The sequence below is a fragment of the Schistocerca serialis genome, chromosome 3 (assembly GCF_023864345.2).
Source record: "Schistocerca serialis cubense isolate TAMUIC-IGC-003099 chromosome 3, iqSchSeri2.2, whole genome shotgun sequence".
NCBI classification, from domain to species: domain Eukaryota; kingdom Metazoa; phylum Arthropoda; class Insecta; order Orthoptera; family Acrididae; genus Schistocerca; species Schistocerca serialis.
Window position 1 is genome coordinate 769630016 of NC_064640.1, and position 19190 is coordinate 769649205.

The 19190-nt window shown below is 44.7% G+C and overlaps 1 protein-coding gene across 1 annotated transcript in view; it reads left to right on the forward strand.

Moving 5' to 3' along the window:
• The window catches only part of LOC126470611 (inactive phospholipase C-like protein 2), a 725325-nt gene that overhangs the window by 208007 nt on the left and 498128 nt on the right, over positions 1-19190 (forward strand). The window contains exon 3 of the mRNA XM_050098565.1: positions 9192-9370. Within this exon, the coding sequence (XP_049954522.1) occupies positions 9192-9370 (179 nt within the window). The remainder of the gene's footprint in view (positions 1-9191; positions 9371-19190) is intronic.

Consider the following 19190-nt stretch of genomic DNA (forward strand, 5'->3'; position numbering starts at 1 on the left):
GGAACCGTGGGACTGCTACGGTCGCAGGTTCAAATCCTGCCTCGGGCATGGGTGTGTGTGATGTCCTTAGGTTGGTTAGGTTTAAGTAGTTCTAAGTTCTAGGGGACTTATGACCTAAGATGTTGAGTCCCATAGTACTCAGAGCCATTTGAATCATTTGAACCATTTGAGGAATAACAAATATTTTAGAAGGTGGTAGTATAGATTCAGCATTCGAAATAACAGGTGTCAGTTTCAATTGTTTGCAGATATACTGTCTGTTTCAGAGCTACGTTTTCAGGTTACTTGTTTTAACCTGAGTTGTTATGGGTTTATTTACATGCCGAAGTCCGAGCCGGGAAGTCGTGCTCGAATTTCCATCGCCGAATTTTTCAACTGTAATTGTGACTGATTCGCTGGTCAATGCTATCGTATCGTGTTAGCACCCAGCACGTAGAGTTATTTACAGATTCTAAGTAAGCCGGTACTGTATTTACGTATAATTGTCGAAGTGAAAACGCTGCTGCTGGTTACAGAGAATACGGCAGACGATTTTCAAACCGCAAAATAGCGTTTTAAAAATTGCTTTCTCGTGTTTCCACAAAACTGCGGGCTGCGGGAGAGTGTTGCACGGCGTAGCAGTCATACGAGTATTTCATCTGAACAATCAAATGAACAGTGTGTGGATGCAGCAGAACAGCCGGTCGCTGTGGCCGAGCGGTTCTAGGTGCTTCAGTCCGGAACCGCGCTGTTGCTAAGGTCGCAGGTTCGAATCCTGCCTCGGGCATGGATGTGTGTGATTTCCTTAGGTTAGTTAGGTTTAAGTAGTTCTAAGTCTAGGGGACTGATGACCTCAGATGTTAAGTCCCATAGTGCTTAGAGCCATTTGAACCATTTGCAGTAGAACACATTCAGTTGGTAGAACGTAGTCGTTCAACAAGCACACGCAGGATTTCTGCATGTATCAATTATCCTCACTCGATGATATGGCTGACTTTGCTCCTGCACGACGTCTGTCCTTATCATTTATAGCTGATTCAACACGTTGGAGCAAGAGGTGAAGGTAGACAATTGGAATTTTGCCGTTGACTAATTGTAAGTCACCGAATGGTCTCATTAATAATGTTTACCGATGAAACCACTTTTACTAATGACGCTGTTGATAGCACTCTTAGCTCGCATTGGTGGTTCGACAAAAACCCACAGACTTTTGTGGAGAGACATTTTCAAGAACGCATCTCTGTAAATGTTTAGAGTGTTATGATACATAATCAGTTGAGTGGACCTGTTGTGCTGCCAACGGTAAAAGTATAGTAAACACACCCAACAAACAAGAATTAGCTGAGGAAATTGTAAATAATGTATTCCAGAAAATTATTAAGTAGTTCTCTGCAAATAGGCTCGCACTAAATTCTGAGAGAACACAGTATATACAGTTCTATACAGTAAATGGCATAACACCGGTGATAAATATAGATTTTGAACCGAAGTCTGTTGCTAAGGCATATTGAAAATTTCTGGGTGTGAGCATTGATGAGAAATTGAATTGGAAGAAATACGTTGATGAACTGTTGATACTATTATGCTATTAGGATTATCGCTAATTTTGGTGATAAACACATCCAGATTCAAAAATAATAGCAAAGTGGATAGCTACAACACTAGAAGAAAGGATGATCTTCACTATTCTGGGCTAAATCTAACTTCATGAGATAGAAAGGGGTGAATTATGCTGCCAAAAAAGTCTTTAGTCATTTACCAAATAGCATTAAAAGTCTGACATATAGCCAACTTGCATTTAAAAACAAATTAAAAGAATTTCTGAATGACAACTCCTTCTACTCAACAGATGATTTTTTAGATATGAAGTAGTAATTGCAAAAAAAAAACCAAAAGAAGATAACGTCCAAAGAAAATTTATGTTAAACTGACATATTCCGCATCATTACGAAATGTCGTATTCATGATGTATGGAACAAACATTAATGTAATGCCATGTCTTGTATGGTCTCGGAATCTATACTTTCTTGAGAACGAGTTTCCAGAATTATTGGAACAGGTTTCGTAGGCTACATAGATGGATATGTTCTTCCAGCATGTCGGGTTCCCTGCGAATTCTAGTCACCAGGAGGCACATCTTCTAAACCCAGCCTTCTTCAGAAGATGGATCGAAGAAAATGGTCATGTTTCTTGTCCTCCATGATCCGCAGATCTTACCTCAGTAGATTTTTGCCTATGGGGATGGTTGAAAGGTGGAGCTTACAAAGAAAAAGTAAACACAAAAGATACTTTGATCGTTCGCACCATTTTGCTGCGCTCGTACAGTAGCGCTAAAAGGCCTCAGAAGCGCTACACAGGTGTTGTCAAGAGAATTTGAAAGTGTATTGACGTCAGAGGTCGAACTTATGAAAATAAACTTCGAAATTAATCATTTGCAATGTAGCATTCGATCGTATTACTGTGCTACATATATCTCATAATGCGTTTCGAGAGACAACGCTCTCATCATCAGGCAGTAAAATCTTAACTCATGAGATAAATAAACTAAAGCGTCTTCCAAGACTATTTTGGCCTTCCTAAAAAAAAAGAGAAAATTGAAACACATTGGACTATGAGTCCTCTTCATCCATTATAATCGTCGACTTCTGCCAGTTGCCGTCCATCTCACACCGCACACGCAGCAGGCCGGGTCCTGTGGATCCCCTGTGGACTTCGTCGAACTTTTTTACTATTTCTTCCATATATCAATCAGAACCGATAACAAACTACAAAGTATCGCCTACGTTACGTCTATAATAAACAGTTTTACCCATAATGGCATGTTAAGGATTTAAAACTTTATCTTTTAGGTTATTGATGAAAATGTCACCCATAGTCCCTGAAATGCTGGCCCACACAGTTGAACCATTGTTTTAAATTCAGGATGACGATTGTCCGTCATATCTGTTCGTCTAGTGGTTCTTTTCCCCAGAAAGGACAATAAAATAGGAGGAAACCGTAAATGACACATAGGTTGCAGTCCTAGAAGCGCGCTGACATGATTTACTAGGTACTGAATACCCCTAGATCTTCTCAAGTCATAAACACACAGTTTTTCAAGAGGAATAATATATGTTTGAGAAGGTGGTTGTGCAGACTAATTCGAGGGAAACGTTCCATGTAAGGCTCAGGAACTACATCATGCAGTACGCAGCTGTAAATATTTTTATTTTGATCTTCGATTTCAATCACTCTTTGACCTTCAGTTGACGATCTGTACTAAATGAGAGCAACCCCCTTTAGAGAAAGTGTGATAGAAATCGATAATAAAATAAAAATAGGTACACCAATGTATTGCATGATAGGGTTCCTAACCTTTATGAAAGTTGTTCAATACCACCCACTAAAAATATTTCATTTCATATAACATTAGTGTAGAACATAAAGAAAATTAATGCTCCAAAACTAGCTGCAGTAATGTAATACAGTTGGTAAATATTTTAAACGATAGGCGTGTTTCAGCTTGTTGCCATTATCAAGTGACCTATGAAAAAAACATAGTTACGATTATCTGTACGTAAATCGTGGCTCTTCGATGTTTACAGTAGCTTTGGTACTTACGTCTAGTTGGAAATGACGATCACACTGCATCTATAGTAGAATTTTTCTGTCATATCTTTGTAAGCATATTACCTATAGTAGCTACGAAATGTAAAAATACGTTTTTTTTCAGATATTTTGACAATTCAGTTTTGACTGTTCTTTACTACGATGCTATATGTTTACATAGTATATACAACTTATCAGAGATGATGATACAATTGGTGGTTCTTATGTTTCTTTAAATTTTATCTATGGCCTGTGTAAAACTGTTTACCATAACATTATTTCGTATCGTCTTCTATTGACATATTTCAAGAGAGTAATTATGTTTAAAATCTGTGTCTCCATTCACAATTCTACATTAATATACAGATTTTAAATATAAAGACCATCTAGAAAACTTTATTGACATAACAAATACGAAAAGAAATATTCATGTGGTAAACAAAACGTACACAGTCCACAGATAAAATTTAAAGCAAAATAAGAACAACGAATTGTAAAATCATCTCTGGTGAGCTGTCTATACTTTATAAACATACAGCATCGTACTAAAGAACTGTCAAAATCTGTCAAAATACACTCCTGGAAATTGAAATAAGAACACCGTGAATTCATTGTCCCAGGAAGGGGAAACTTTATTGACACATTCCTGGGGTCAGATACATCACATGATCACACTCACAGAACCACAGGCACATAGACACAGGCAACAGAGCATGCACAATGTCGGCACTACTACAGTGTATATCCACCTTTCGCAGCAATGCAGGCTGCTATTCTCCCATGGAGACGATCGTAGAGATGCTGGATGTAGTCCTGTGGAACGGCTTGCCATGCCATTTCCACCTGGCGCCTCAGTTGGACCAGTGTTCGTGCTGGACGTGCAGACCGCGTGAGACGACGCTTCATCCAGTCCCAAACATGCTCAATGGGGGACAGATCCGGAGATCTTGCTGGCCAGGGTAGTTGACTTACACCTTCTAGAGCACGTTGGGTGGCACGGGATACATGCGGACGTGCATTGTCCTGTTGGAACAGCAAGTTCCCTCGCCGGTCTAGGAATGGTAGAACGATGGGTTCGATGACGGTTTGGATGTACCGTGCACTATTCAGTGTCCCCTCGACGATCACCAGTGGTGTACGGCCAGTGTAGGAGATCGCTCCCCACACCATGATGCCGGGTGTTGGCCCTGTGTGCCTCGGTCGTATGCAGTCCTGATTGTGGCGCTCACCTGCACGGCGCCAAACACGCATACGACCATCATTGGCACCAAGGCAGAAGCGACTCTCATCGCTGAAGACGACACGTCTCCATTCGTCCCTCCATTCACGCCTGTCGCGACACCACTGGAGGCGGGCTGCACGATGTTGGGGCGTGAGCGGAAGACGGCCTAACGGTGTGCGGGACCGTAGCCCAGCTTCATGGTGACGGTTGCGAATGGTCCTCGCCGATACCCCAGGAGCAACAGTGTCCCTAATTTGCTGGGAAGTGGCGGTGCGGTCCCCTACGGCACTGCGTAGGATCCTACGATCTTGGCGTGCATCCGTGCGTCGCTGCGGTCCGGTCCCAGGTCGACGGGCACGTGCACCTTCCGCCGACCACTGGCGACAACATCGATGTACGGTGGAGACCTCACGCCAAACGTGTTGAGCAATTCGGTGGTACGTCCACCCGGCCTCCCGCATGCCCACTATACGCCCTCGCTCAAAGTCCGTCAACTGCACATACGGTTCACGTCCACGCTGTCGCGGCATGCTACCAGTGTTAAAGACTGCGATGGAGCTCCGTATGCCACGGCAAACTGGCTGACACTGACGGCGGCGGTGCACAAATGCTGCGCAGCTAGCGCCATTCGACGGCCAACACCGCGGTTCCTGGTGTGTCCGTTGTGCCGTGCGTGTGATCATTGCTTGTACAGCCCTCTCGCAGTGTCCGGAGCAAGTGTGGTGGGTCTGACACACCGGTGTCAATGTGTTCTTTTTTCCATTTCCAGGAGTGTATCTGACGAAACGTATTTTTACGTTTCTTAACTAAAAAAGTAATATACTTACAAAGATATGACAGAAAAAATGTGATATAGATGAAATATGGTGGTTACTTCGAACTAGACGTAAGTATCAGTGCAGTTTTGAACATTAAACAGTTACGATTTACAGATGTTATTTACGCAGGTCACTTCATAACGGCAATAAGCCGAAACTGGCCACAAGTGTAAAATATTTATAAAAGTTTATTACTTAACTGCAGCTAATTTTGGATCATTCATTTTCATTATGTCTTATACCGACGTATACTATGCTGGGGCCTAACGGAACGTAAAATATTGATTATAGTGCCATATAACATTGTTCAGTGTTGGTTACAGACAGATATTTATGCAGGTTAGAGATAAGTTTTCGTTTCTCACATTGTTATTCCATTTGCTATGGATTTATTTATCGATTGTCATGTTTTTATTTTTTTAAGTTCAAGTTGCAAAGTTGTGCTTGAGTTTACGTAACTGAATCTTTAAACTGTGATTGTCAGATTATCATTTGATGGCCAATTCTACTGAATCGAACATACCACATTTATTTATTATTATGTCGATATACTTGAGTATGGGTTTTGTTATGGATACGCTGTTGTTGCTTGCAGAGAATACTGCAGTCGATTTCCTAACCGCACAGTACCACACTCAACAGTGATTATCGTGTTTTCACTGAATATCATCTAAACGGTATTAACGTAATATCTCCTGCGGGTGATTAATATTTTGCAGTGTTGTTGATATTTGAGTTATGGGCAAAAGACTGGGGTCCAAGTCATAATTCTCTGTCCAACGTTTCGTCTTCCACCGCTGGAGACATCATCAAGGGATTTAACGACTCAGAAAGCTGTTACAGACTCAAAACAAGCTCAACAAGTCGAACTTTATGTATATGTATCCATGCAACGGCCGGTTCGTGACGTCATCAGACCTCTGCCAAAGATCGCGGAATCGCTCCGAAGTATGCTACACTATGTGATCAAAATTTTCCGGACACCACAAAAAACATACGTTTTTCATATTAGGTGCATTGTGCTGCCGCCTACTACCAGGTACTCCATATCAGGACCTCAGTAGTCATTAGACATCGTGAGAGAGCAGAATGGGGCGCTCTGCGGAACTCACGGACCTCAAACGTGGTAAGATGATTGGGTGTAACTTGTGTCATACGTCTGTACACGAGATTTCAATAATCCTAAACATCCCTAGGTCAACTGTTTCCGATGTGACAGTGAAGTGGAAGCGTGAAGGCATACTTGGAGCACAAAAGCGTACAGGCTATTTCCATGGGTGCGCCCCTCAAATTTCTCCCTCATATCAAAAAATTGTTGTCTGATGTAATACAAACTGAAAAAATAAATTCCCTTTAAAGCACAGTTCCGTATATAATTTATATTCAAAACCTTACACCTGTGTCACAGAACAAATTTTACATCTAGAATACTTTACACAAGTTTAAGGGGAGAAATGTTCCCGATAATTATTACAGTATTTAAAGAACATCAAAATATGAACAGGCTGAGATGAACAAACAGTACATGAGACTATGTTAATCAAATCAACTGTAAAAAGCTAAGGAGCACATTATTAGCAAAATGAGAAATATGCAAAAATTAAATGCCAGAATGAGCACTTCTCAATTGGGAGTAAATCAAAACAATCAGAATGGCTGAGAGAGAGCACAATAACATGAGCCATAAACGAATAAGAGCTAAGCAACTAAGCAAATAAGAGAATACGCAAAAATGAGATGCCTACAAAATGAGAACTGGCCGAACTCCGTCGGCACTTATATACGGTTGCGCTCGTGGCGGCACCTCGCGGCCCGTACGTAACACGCACGCCTGCGATCGCAATGCACTCTTAGCGCTCGCGGCGGCGTCTAGCGGCCCGTACGCAAGTTGTGCGATTGCTGTCGCAGGTCGACCCTTAATCTACACTCCTGGAAATTGAAATAAGAACACCGTGAATTCATTGTCCCAGGAAGGGGAAACTTTATTGACACATTCCTGGGGTCAGATACATCACATGATCACACTGACAGAACCACAGGCACATAGGCACAGGCAACAGAGCATGCACAATGTCGGCACTACTACAGTGTATATCCACCTTTCGCAGCAATGCAGGCTGCTATTCTCCCATGGAGACGATCGTAGAGATGCTGGATGTAGTCCTGTGGAACGGCTTGCCATGCCATTTCCACCTGGCGCCTCAGTTGGACCAGCGTTCGTGCTGGACGTGCAGACCGCGTGAGACGACGCTTCATCCAGTCCCAAACATGCTCAATGGGGGACAGATCCGGAGATCTTGCTGGCCAGGGTAGTTGACTTACACCTTCTAGAGCACGTTGGGTGGCACGGGATACATGCGGACGTGCATTGTCCTGTTGGAACAGCAAGTTCCTTCGCCGGTCTAGGAATGGTAGAACGATGGGTTCGATGACGGTTTGGATGTACCGTGCACTATTCAGTGTCCCCTCGACGATCACCAGTGGTGTACGGCCAGTGTAGGAGATCGCTCCCCACACCATGATGCCGGGTGTTGGCCCTGTGTGCCTCGGTCGTATGCAGTCCTGATTGTGGCGCTCACCTGCACGGCGCCAAACACGCATACGACCATCATTGGCACCAAGGCAGAAGCGACTCTCATCGCTGAAGACGACACGTCTCCATTCGTCCCTCCATTCACGCCTGTCGCGACACCACTGGAGGCGGGCTGCACGATGTTGGGGCGTGAGCGGAAGACGGCCTAACGGTGTGCGGGACCGTAGCCCAGCTTCATGGAGACGGTTGCGAATGGTCCTCGCCGATACGCCAGGAGCAACAGTGTCCCTAATTTGCTGGGAAGTGGCGGTGCGGTCCCCTACGGCACTGCGTAGGATCCTACGGTCTTGGCGTGCATCCGTGCGTCGCTGCGGTCCGGTCCCAGGTCGACGGGCACGTGCACCTTCCGCCGACCACTGGCGACAACATCGATGTACTGTGGAGACCTCAGGCCCCACGTGTTGAGCAATTCGGCGGTACGTCCACCCGGCCTCCCGCATGCCCACTATACGCCCTCGCTCAAAGTCCGTCAACTGCACATACGGTTCACGTCCACGCTGTCGCGGCATGCTACCAGTGTGAAAGAGTGCGATGGAGCTCGGTATGCCACGGCAAACTGGCTGACACTGACGGCGGCGGTGCACAAATGCTGCGCAGCTAGCGCCATTCGACGGCCAACACCGCGGTTCCTGGTGTGTCCGCTGTGCCGTGCGTGTGATCATTGCTTGTACAGCCCTCTCGCAGTGTCCGGAGCAAGTATGGTGGGTCTGACACACCTGTGTCAATGTGTTCTTTTTTCCATTTCCAGGAGTGTATGATGTTACATCCGAAACAAATTTCCATTGTCGTCATTCCATTCTACAGCTGATAGTTTTCCATATTCGAAATTGTTAATACATTTAATGAATTAATATTTTGTCCGATTTGCTTACAAATTTTGTTGTTCAACAATGTGGCATGGCGTTATGTGGGGGAATCACGCGCAAATGTGCCCTGCCACGGCTTTCGATTTGTTTATGCCCCTCCATTTAGTAGCCCGTGCTTGTTGCAGACCCGCTGGAGGAGAAAGAGAAGATGCGAGAACGCTGGCTGCAGAAGAGCTTCGAGGTGGCTGTAGCGACCGTCCCGGAGTCTGAGGACGGCACGTTGGACCAGCAGCAGGTGGTGACGCTGGTGCAGAGAGTCTCGGGCCGCGCCTTCAGCAGCGACCATATCCTGCAGAAACTTGCCGTAAGTCCGCCATCTGCAACACAGCAGCCGCACTAAAACTCAATGCCGGGTTCACACCTACAGCTACGAGAGGCAGTCCTCAGATGCGGTTCATCCATATAGCACGTCATGCACTGAGGTAATAAAACTCATGGGACACTTGATAGTATCGTGCCGGACTTCCTTTCGCCCGGCTTAGTGCAGCGACTCGACGAGACATGGACTCGACGAGTCTTTGGAAGTCCCCTGCAGAAATATTGAGCCATGCTGCTTCCATAGCCGTCCGTAATTTGAAAATGTTGCCTCTGTAGGATTTTGTGCACTAACTGATCTCTCGACTATGTGGCCAAATCATTCTCCCGAATTGTCCAGAACGTTCTTCAAACCAGTTGCGAAAAATTGTGACAGTTCTACATGTACATCTACATGATTACTCTGCAATTCACATTTAAGTGCTTGGCAGAGGGTTCATCGAATCACAATCATAGTATCTCTCTACCATTCCACTCCCGAACAGCGCGCGGGAAAAACGAACACCTAAACCTTTCTGTTCGATCTCTTATTTCCCTTATTTTATTTTGATGATCATTCCTACCTATGTATGTTGGGCTCAACAAAATATTTTCGCATTCGGAAGAGAAAGTTGGTGACTGAAATTTCGTAAATAGATCTCGCCGCGAAGAAAAACGTCTTTGCTTTAATGACTTCCATCCCACACTCTCTCCCCTATTACGTGATAATACAAAACGAGCTGCCCTTTCTTGCACCCTTTCGATGTCCTCCGTCACTCCCACCTGGTAAGGATCCCACACCGCGCAGCAATATTCTAACAGAGGACGAACGAGTGTAGTGTACGCTGTCTCTTTAGTGGACTTGTTGCATCTTCTAAGTGTCCTGCCAATGAAACGCAACCTTTGGCTCGCCTTCCCCACAACATTATCTATGTGGTCTTTCCAACGGAAGTTGTTCGTAATTTTAACACCCAGGTACTTAGTTGAATTGACAGCCTTGAGAATTGTACTATTTATCGAGTAATCGAATTCCAACGGATTTCTTTTGGAATTCATGTGGATCACGTCACACTTTTCGTTATTTAGCGTCAACTGCCACCTGCCACACTATACAGCAATCTTTTCTAAATCGCTTTGCAACTGATACTGGTCTTCGGATGACCTTACTAGACGGTAAATTACAGCATCATCTGCGAACAACCTAAGAGAACTGCTCAGATTGTCACCCAGGTCATTTATATAGATCAGGAACAGCAGAGGTCCCAGGACGCTGACATCACTTCAGTTTTACTCGATGATTTGCCGTCTATTACTACGAACTGCGACCTTCCTGACAGGAAATCACGAATCCAGTCGCACAACTGAGACGATACCCCATAGGCCCGCAGCTTGATTAGAAGTCGCTTGTGAGGAACGGTGTCAAAAGCTTTTCTGAAATCTAGAAATACGGAATCAACTTGAGATCTCCTGTTGATAGCGGCCATTACTTCGTGCGAATAAACAGCTAGCTGCGTTGCACAAGAACGATGTTTTCTGAAACCATGCTGATTACGTATCAATAGATCGTTCCCTTCGAGGTGATTCATAATGTTTGAATACAGTATATGCTCCAAAACCCTACTGCAAACCGACGTCAATGATATAGGTCTGTAGTTCGATGGATTACTCCTACTACCCTTCTTAAACACTGGTGCGACCTGCGCAATTTTCCAATCTGTAGGTACAGATCTATCGGTGAGCGAACGGTTGTATATGATTGCTAAGTAGGGAGCTATTGTATCAGCGTAATCTGAAAGGAACCTAATCGGTATACAATCTGGACCTGAAGACTTGCCCGTATCAAGCGATTTGAGTTGCTTCGCAACCCCTAAGGTATCTACTTCTAAGAAACTCATGCTAGCAGCTGTTCGTGTTTCATTGTTGTTAGGAATATGAAGTACATGAATGGCTGCAAATGGTCTCCAAGTAGCCGAACATAATCATTGTCAGTCAATGATGGTTCAGTTGCACCAGAGGACTAAGTCCATTCCACGAAAGCACAGCCCACACCGTTATGGAGTCACCACCTGCTTTCACAGCGCGTTGTTGACAACTTGTATCATGGCTTAGTAGGGTCTGCACCACATTCGAACGCTATCATCAGCTTGCACCAACTGAAAACCAGGCCATGCTTTTCCAGTCGTCTAGGCTCCAATCCGTCATGGTTACGAGCCCGGGAGAGGCGTTGCAGGCGATAGCGTGCTGTCAGCAAAGGGACTCTGCTGCCATAGGGTTGTCTGCTGCCATAGACCATTAACGCCACATTTCACCGCATTGTCCTAAGCGATAAGTTCGTCGTACGTTCCACATTGGTTTCTGCGGTTATTTAACGTGTTGTTGCTTCTCTGTTAGCACTGACAACTCTACGCCAACGCCGCTGTTCTTGGTCATTAAGTGAATAACGTCGGCCACTTCATTGTCCGTTGCCAGAGGTAATGCCTCAAATTTGGCATTCTCGGCACTGTGGATCTCGAAATATTGAATTCCGGAATTTAATGTCCCATGCAACTAGCTCAAACAATCATTCGGCGTTCAAAGTCTGTTAACTCCAGTCTTGCATATTATGGCATAATATGGCATATGCATATATTGTATATTATGGCATAATTATATCGGAAACCTTTTCACATGAGTCACCGGAGTGCAAATGGCAGCTTCGCCAATCCACTACAATTTTATACCTTGTACACGCGATACTAACGCCGTCTGTATATGTGTGTATTGCTATCTCATGACTTTCGTCACCTCAGTGTAAACGAATATGACTTGGGTGAGAAAAGCCTGCTTCCTTTCTTTAGCACATATGCTTGTATTTAGGTCCTTATGTACAATGACCGACACACGTCGAGAGAATTTGGCTGAAAATATGACAGTTAAATTAAAATTCACATTATGATTGGGCCGCTAGGATTGTGAGCCCTCCTAACAGACGCGTGATTACATACATTAAAGCTTATTGCATGTACATAACTAACGCTTTTGGAAAATTATTAGCACAGCATCACAAAGGTCACCACGTCTCATATGTTGCTGAGCCTAACACAGTAGTCGTGAAACTGCGGCCCGCGTGTGGAATGCGGCCGGCATTAAGGGCTCGTGCCGCCTGTGGTTCTCCGCCGTATATCGTTATAACACTTAATTTTGAAAATCACTTTTCTAACGCTTATATCTTGTAATAAGTCTATCAGCAAACATCTCACAACTGTAACGGAAAAATAAATTTGTGTTAAGTTTTGTGGGCAGAAACGATTTCCAGCTACGCTACCAAGACAACATACTTCTCCGCCTTCCACGAAACCAACGTCATGCACACCTTTATTAAGCAATCCTGCCAAGAACTCCTTACATTTTATTAGTTTTTAAACATGCCTGTGTCGCGCGGAATTAGCCGAGCGGTCTTAGGCGCTGCAGTCATGGACTGTGCGGCTGGTCCCGGTGGAGGTTCGAGTCCTCCCTCGGGCATGGGATGTGTGTGTTTGTACTTAGGATAATTTAGGTTAAGTAGTGTGTAAGCTTGGGGACTGATGACCTTAGTAGTTAAGTCGTATAATATTTCACACACATAAGATTTCCACACAAACATGTCTGTCTTGGTAAAGCCTGCCTGGTAGTCGCTTTGAATTACGAAGTCGTGCGGAAAAGTAATGTCTTCGAATTTTTTATTGTGTTCTGTTGAGGTGTTATATGTGACGCATATTACTTGGACAATCTTACTGCTTCACTGACGCAAGTTGCAACCGTCTGCCTCTAGAGGGCTCCGAATTGTAGAGTGCAACGTAAACATGTCGATACGTGAGAAATAGCGTGCTGGAATTCAACTTTCAACACAGGAAAACATTGTCCACACGTGGAGGATCCTCTCTTTCAGCATGACAATTCCAGAACACACTCTAGCGCTGCGATATCTGCAACAATCCGACGCCTTGAGTTCACTTTCATCGATCATCCTCCATGCAGTATCGCCTTGATCCCATCCGATATTCATCTGTATCGAAAACTTAAAGAACACGTTCGAGGATTTCACATTGACAGAGATTAAGCGCTGCAAGTAGAGGTGACGTTGTGGCTCCATCAACAAAGTCAAACATATTCTACAGTGATGATATAAACAAATAGGGGTCTCGTTTTGCCGGCCGGGGTGGCCGAGCGGTTCTAGGCGCTACGGTCGCAGGTTCGAATCGTGCCTCGGACATGGATGTGTGTGATGACCATAGGTTAGTTAGGTTTAAGTAGTTCAAAGTTCTAGGGGACTGATGACCTCAGAAGTTAAGTTCCATAGTGCTCAGAGCCATTTGAACCATTTTTGTCTCGTTGTGAGAATTGTGTTAGGCGCCTGGGTGATTAGTTAAGAAATAAATATGTAGTTATGAACAATGAAGATGTAAGATGTTAATAAAGTTTATTTTCCGTAAAAAGATTCAGCAGTTTCCACACAAAAAATTCGGAGGCATCACTTTTCAGCCCTCTCCCGCACATCGAGTGTTCTAGAAAGGGAGCAAATCTTTTTTGTCCTTTGTGTCTATTTTTGTGGTTTGAGTGAAGTGTTTAATTTAGCTCAAAGATAAATGAAATGAGCATTTTTTACAGTTTTTATAACTGGACCAAAATACCAATACCGAGTCTTAATTCCCCTCTCAGTTGTTCATTACTTCATTTCTACAGAGGATTTTAATTAACAAGAAAAACCCAATTCTTGTATTTGCGTGTAGTTGTCGCCTGTTCGTATGGCAGACGGAGGATCAAGGCAGCGACGATGCGTGGTTGTGAAACTTAAATAATAGAGTGTGACAAGTATTTTTCATAGTCGTTGGCTGCTGTATGAAGTAATTAACGTTGGCGCGCTAATGGCGCTATCGTACAGAGCATTGCAGCTACACCACAATCATTTCCTCGTTTTTCCCATTCCTTTTCATTCCACAATGTGGTTATCGGACTAGTATTGGCTGATATCGGTACAGTTTCGGAAGGTCGTTTCTCTCTGACGCGAGAGCTGGAAAACTAGCTTCATCTTTTTAAAATTGGAATTAGTGCAAAAAAAGTGTGGGTAACAGACTGTTCTTGTCTGTCATCGCGGAAGTTAATACAACGGCAATCTATACTTCGAAATAAGACTTAGCAGAGGACCGCACTGATGGCACTTAGTAAATTATTTTCTGCCGGAAAATTGACAATTATCGTCGATGGAAAGGAAACGAAATGGGGAAACCAAACACCAACAATCAAGAACAATACCTAGTTGTCTGATGATTTCATTACAATTTTTATATTCCCGAATGAGATTTTCACTCTGCAGCGGAGTGTGCACTGATATGAAACTTCCTGGCAGATTAAAACTGTGTGCCCGACCGATACTCGAACTCGGGACCTTTGCCTTTCGCGGGCAAGTGCTCTACCATCTGAGCTACCGAAGCACGACTCACGCCCGGTACTCACAGCTTTACTTCTGGCAGTACCCGCGAAAGGCAAAGGTCCCGAGTTCGAGTCTCGATCGGGCACACAGTTTTAATCTGCCAGGAAGTTTCAATTTTTATATTGCCTGTGTTACGAAGCTTGATTATAGTTCAGCTACTACCTCCAATGTCGACACCATAAAGGCTTTAGGAATTAATAAACATATTTTACAGCTATACACGTTACCGCTGACTTTGCTAAATTGAGATTTGCTTTGTAAGACTATTTATATACGCTGAGCAATTAAAGTTTTCTCAGAAAAATCAACCGACTAGCCAAGATGGTAAAAAAAATCATCGTTGCCTAAAGACTGCGAGCGAAAGAAGACCTGACAACTGACTGCATTATTACCTCAAAAAGATTCAGCCGGTAGGGTATCGAAGGCGGTGGCTAAAGCCTGGGATCAGCACTTCTAGTTACTGCTACTGGTTCAGAACACGAAGGGCTCGTGTCCAGCACTGTGCTAACTTCTGATGTAACGACAGCTCCTCTGTCTATCTCCACCTTCAGTGATGAAATCACGTCCGCAGAACGTGATCTGAGATACAAGAGACCACGAGAGAGAATCAGATCAGATTCTTCCATTAATAACTTCGCTCCTGGGGTCACCCCCTCCACCGTGTTCTTATCCCAACAAAATTGCGGAGTCGTAAGAGATGGCACCCGCTTCTTTCTGTGGGGGCAGTGGGGGTGTGTCTGCTTTCCGAGGTGATAGACACCGAAAAGCTAGATCGTGGATCAGCGTAGGCGTATTTGTTACGAGGCTTCACATCATTTCTAACGGAAACTGCCAGGAGATTCCTCCGATCAACAATCATTTCGGGCGCGCCCTGGAGTGTCCAAGAAGGATAAACCTTTGAATAATTTAATGTGGGATTATAAGTGCCCCGAAATTCTAATTATTTCAGTTGATCGCGAAATGAGAATATTAGTTTTCATCACTTGTTAATTAAATAAGCAGCAATATACTGGATATCTGGTTTGCATTCATTCCTCAGTCACTGGCTGCAACCTTTGTTTGCTGTTAGTACTCCGGTCTCCATATTTCTCTGTGTTACTGTTCAGCATTGAAATTTTGTCATGATTAACGCTGTACTGTTTTTTCCTTTCCACGTCATCACTTATGGAGGAATTATCACAGGTTCTGTTAATTGGGTTTACATTTTGTGTCATTTCTTACATGCGAAGACACTGTATGGTGTTTGGACCTAAAATAACTGGTTGAGGTGGCTACTTTTGGGTAGCCGACGAGAGGTGCGAAAAAGAGATCACTAGTTTCTAGCTAAAGAACTAACCGCACACGCTGAAGTGAAGATTAGATTAAATTCGTTACGCGAAAAACGTCGATTCCCTGTCCTTCGAGCATTGTCTTTATCAAATAAGCTATCACGTCACCATATTTGATGCTCGTAGCAATGCACTGCCAACATTACCTTGCAAAATACGGGGGTGCTCAATAAGCAATGCAACACTATTTTTTGTTGGCCGGTTTCGCTTGAAAAATGCATAATTTTTTGTGACAGATCTTAGAACATTTCCGCTTCAGTTCCTATAATTTCGTGAAGCTCCGATAGACTGCGGTACTACAAGTAACCTTGCCGGCCGCGGTGGTCTCGCTGTTCTAGGCGCTCAGTCCAGAACCGCGCGACTGCTACGGTCGCAGGTTCGAATCCTGCCTCGTGCATGGATGTGTGTGGTGTCCTTAGGTTAGTTAGATTTAAGTAGTTCTAAGTTCTAGGGGACTGATGACCATAGATGTTAAGTCCCATAGTGCTCAGAGCCACAAGTAACCTTCAAACTGGCGTCTGTAGCAGAGGCGCGTTCCAAGCAGAGAGCTGTCACTGAGTTTCTTCTGGCGGAAAACAGAGCATCGCAGATATTCATAGGAGCTTGTAGTACGTCTACGGAGACCTGGCAGTGAACAAAAGCACCGTGAGTCGTTGGGCGAGGTGTCTGTTATCATCGCAACAAGGTCGCACAATCCTGCCCGATGCCCTGTGTGCCGGCCAGCCGCACACAGCTGTGACTCCTGCAATGTTGGAACGTGCGGACACTCTCATTCGACCAATCACAATCCAACACCTCGTTACTCAACTGTACATCTCTGTTAGAAGTGCTGACACACTTGTCCACCAGTTGCAGTTCACAAAGGTACGGTATGTGCCCGTTGGCCTTCTCACCGATTAACTTAAAAAAAACTTTGTGTTGCGCCTTACCGCAGGTCTTGACATGGGGGAAGCCTCGTCAGAGAGGTCCACAGCATGAGCGTCTAGGGAAGTGATTACAGTGGTGGTTTCCCATTGCCTTCCACTGATGACGATGAAATGATAATGAGGACAGCACAACACCTAGTCCCTGAGCGGAGTAAAACCCCGACCCAGCAGGGAATCGAACCCGGGGCGCTTGGCGTGACAGATCCCCGCGCTGACCACTCAGCTATCGGGATGGACTCTGCCTAGCAGAAGACCATAAAGGGCAACGAAGGACAATCTGTGCGGAATTGCTTGCGCCTTACGAGATCAATCGAGACAATTTTTTTCCAACATCGTCACAGATAACGAAACATAGGTCCATCACTGCGAATCGGAAACAAAACGGCATTCAATGGAGTGGCACCACAGCACCTCTCCTCCGATGGAAAAGTTCAAAGCTGTTCCCACAACCGCTAAAGTCATGGCGACGGTCTTCTGGAACTCTGAAGGGATTATCCTGTTTGAAGTCCCCGCTCATGGTGCAACTATCAACTCTGAAGTGTGCTGTACTATCCTCAGGAAACTGAAGAAACGACTTCACTGGGTTCATCACCACAAAATTGCTAACGAATGTCTCCTTTTCCGTGACAATGCAAGTCTTCAAACGAGTCTGCGTACCGGAGAGGAACTCACAAAACGTTATTGGACTGTTCCTCCTCCTCCACCCAACAGCCCCGATCTCGCACCTCCCGACTTCCATCTGTTTGGCCCGATGACGGATGCACTCCGCCGGAAGCAGTACGTGGATGATGGGGAGGTCACTGATGCAGAAAGGCGTAGGCTCCGAAGTCGACGAGTAGAATGGCACCATGCCAGCATAGGTTCCTCCCAGTAAAGGGGCATAAGGCCGTCATATTAAATGGAGATTATGTTGAAAAGTAGGGTTTTGTAGCCAAAAGAGTAGGGAACGTATGGTGTATTGCAATCCTGAGTAAAACCAACCATTTTTCAGAAAAAAAGATATGTTGCATTACTTACTGAATGCCTCTCGTAAATATGAAACAATGGTGACGTATCTGTACGATTCAGGACAGGATATGCTGCAATGAACATTTATTGCAACTGCATGCAGCACAGGGACTTACCCTAGCTGCCTTCGTTGAGCTCCAAGCACATGCAACTCGAGGATTCAATTGCCATTCGTTGTTCAAATTCAAATGGTTCAAATGGCACTGAGCACTATGGGACTTAACATCTGAGGTCATCAGTCCCCTAGAACTTAGAACTACATAAACCTAACTAATCTAAGGACATCACACACATCCATGCCCGAGGCAGGATTCGAACCTGCAACCGAAGCAGTCGCGCGGTTCCGGACTGAAGGGCCTAGAACCGCTCGGCCACAGCGGCCGGCGCCATTCGTTGCTCCCCGTATTTTTCAAACTCCACAGAGAGCTCCACTTACCCCACTCCACGCGGTTGCTGACATAATAGGTTTCTAATTGCACGGAAATGCTTCTTCTCCCCCAGAGGGCAGACGCTTCACTGTTCAAACTTCGTCGAATGGATTTGAACGCTCCCTAATGGTGCCACCCTGTACTCTAATACCAGAGCTATGTGACGTTAAACTCCAAAGGGGTGTAATCACGTTCAATGGGGATTCAGCGCCGCGATGTCCTTAAAAAGGAGTTTAATCGTCCAGGGGTTGTCAGCGATAGCCAAATTTGTCAAGAACGGCGTCCTGTTATTCATCGCGCTGCAAACTGTCTTTTTCGAGCGCGAAATGTATCAAAATGAAAGTCTCTAGAGTGGGGAGCTCATGTAGGCCCTTTCTGCCAACTCCTGACGCCTTTTCGTGTGGGTTCTGAGAGGTGGTGTGTTCCAAATATTTTCCTCTGCTACCCATAAGAAACCAGAGTGATTTTAACGCTAGGCGTAACAGTTCTCAATTCAATTGCATAGGCGCCAAACGAATGGGTGAGTTATGAGGAAGAGGGGATGTAAAGACTTTCCAAACGTATGATGCGTCCGTTGTCGACGGGACGTTAAACACTAACCACCTACCTACCTATGATGCGTCCGCAGAGACGTTGGGCAGAATTCTGGTGAAATTTGGTGCCAATGTGACATCATTAACGCACATTACAG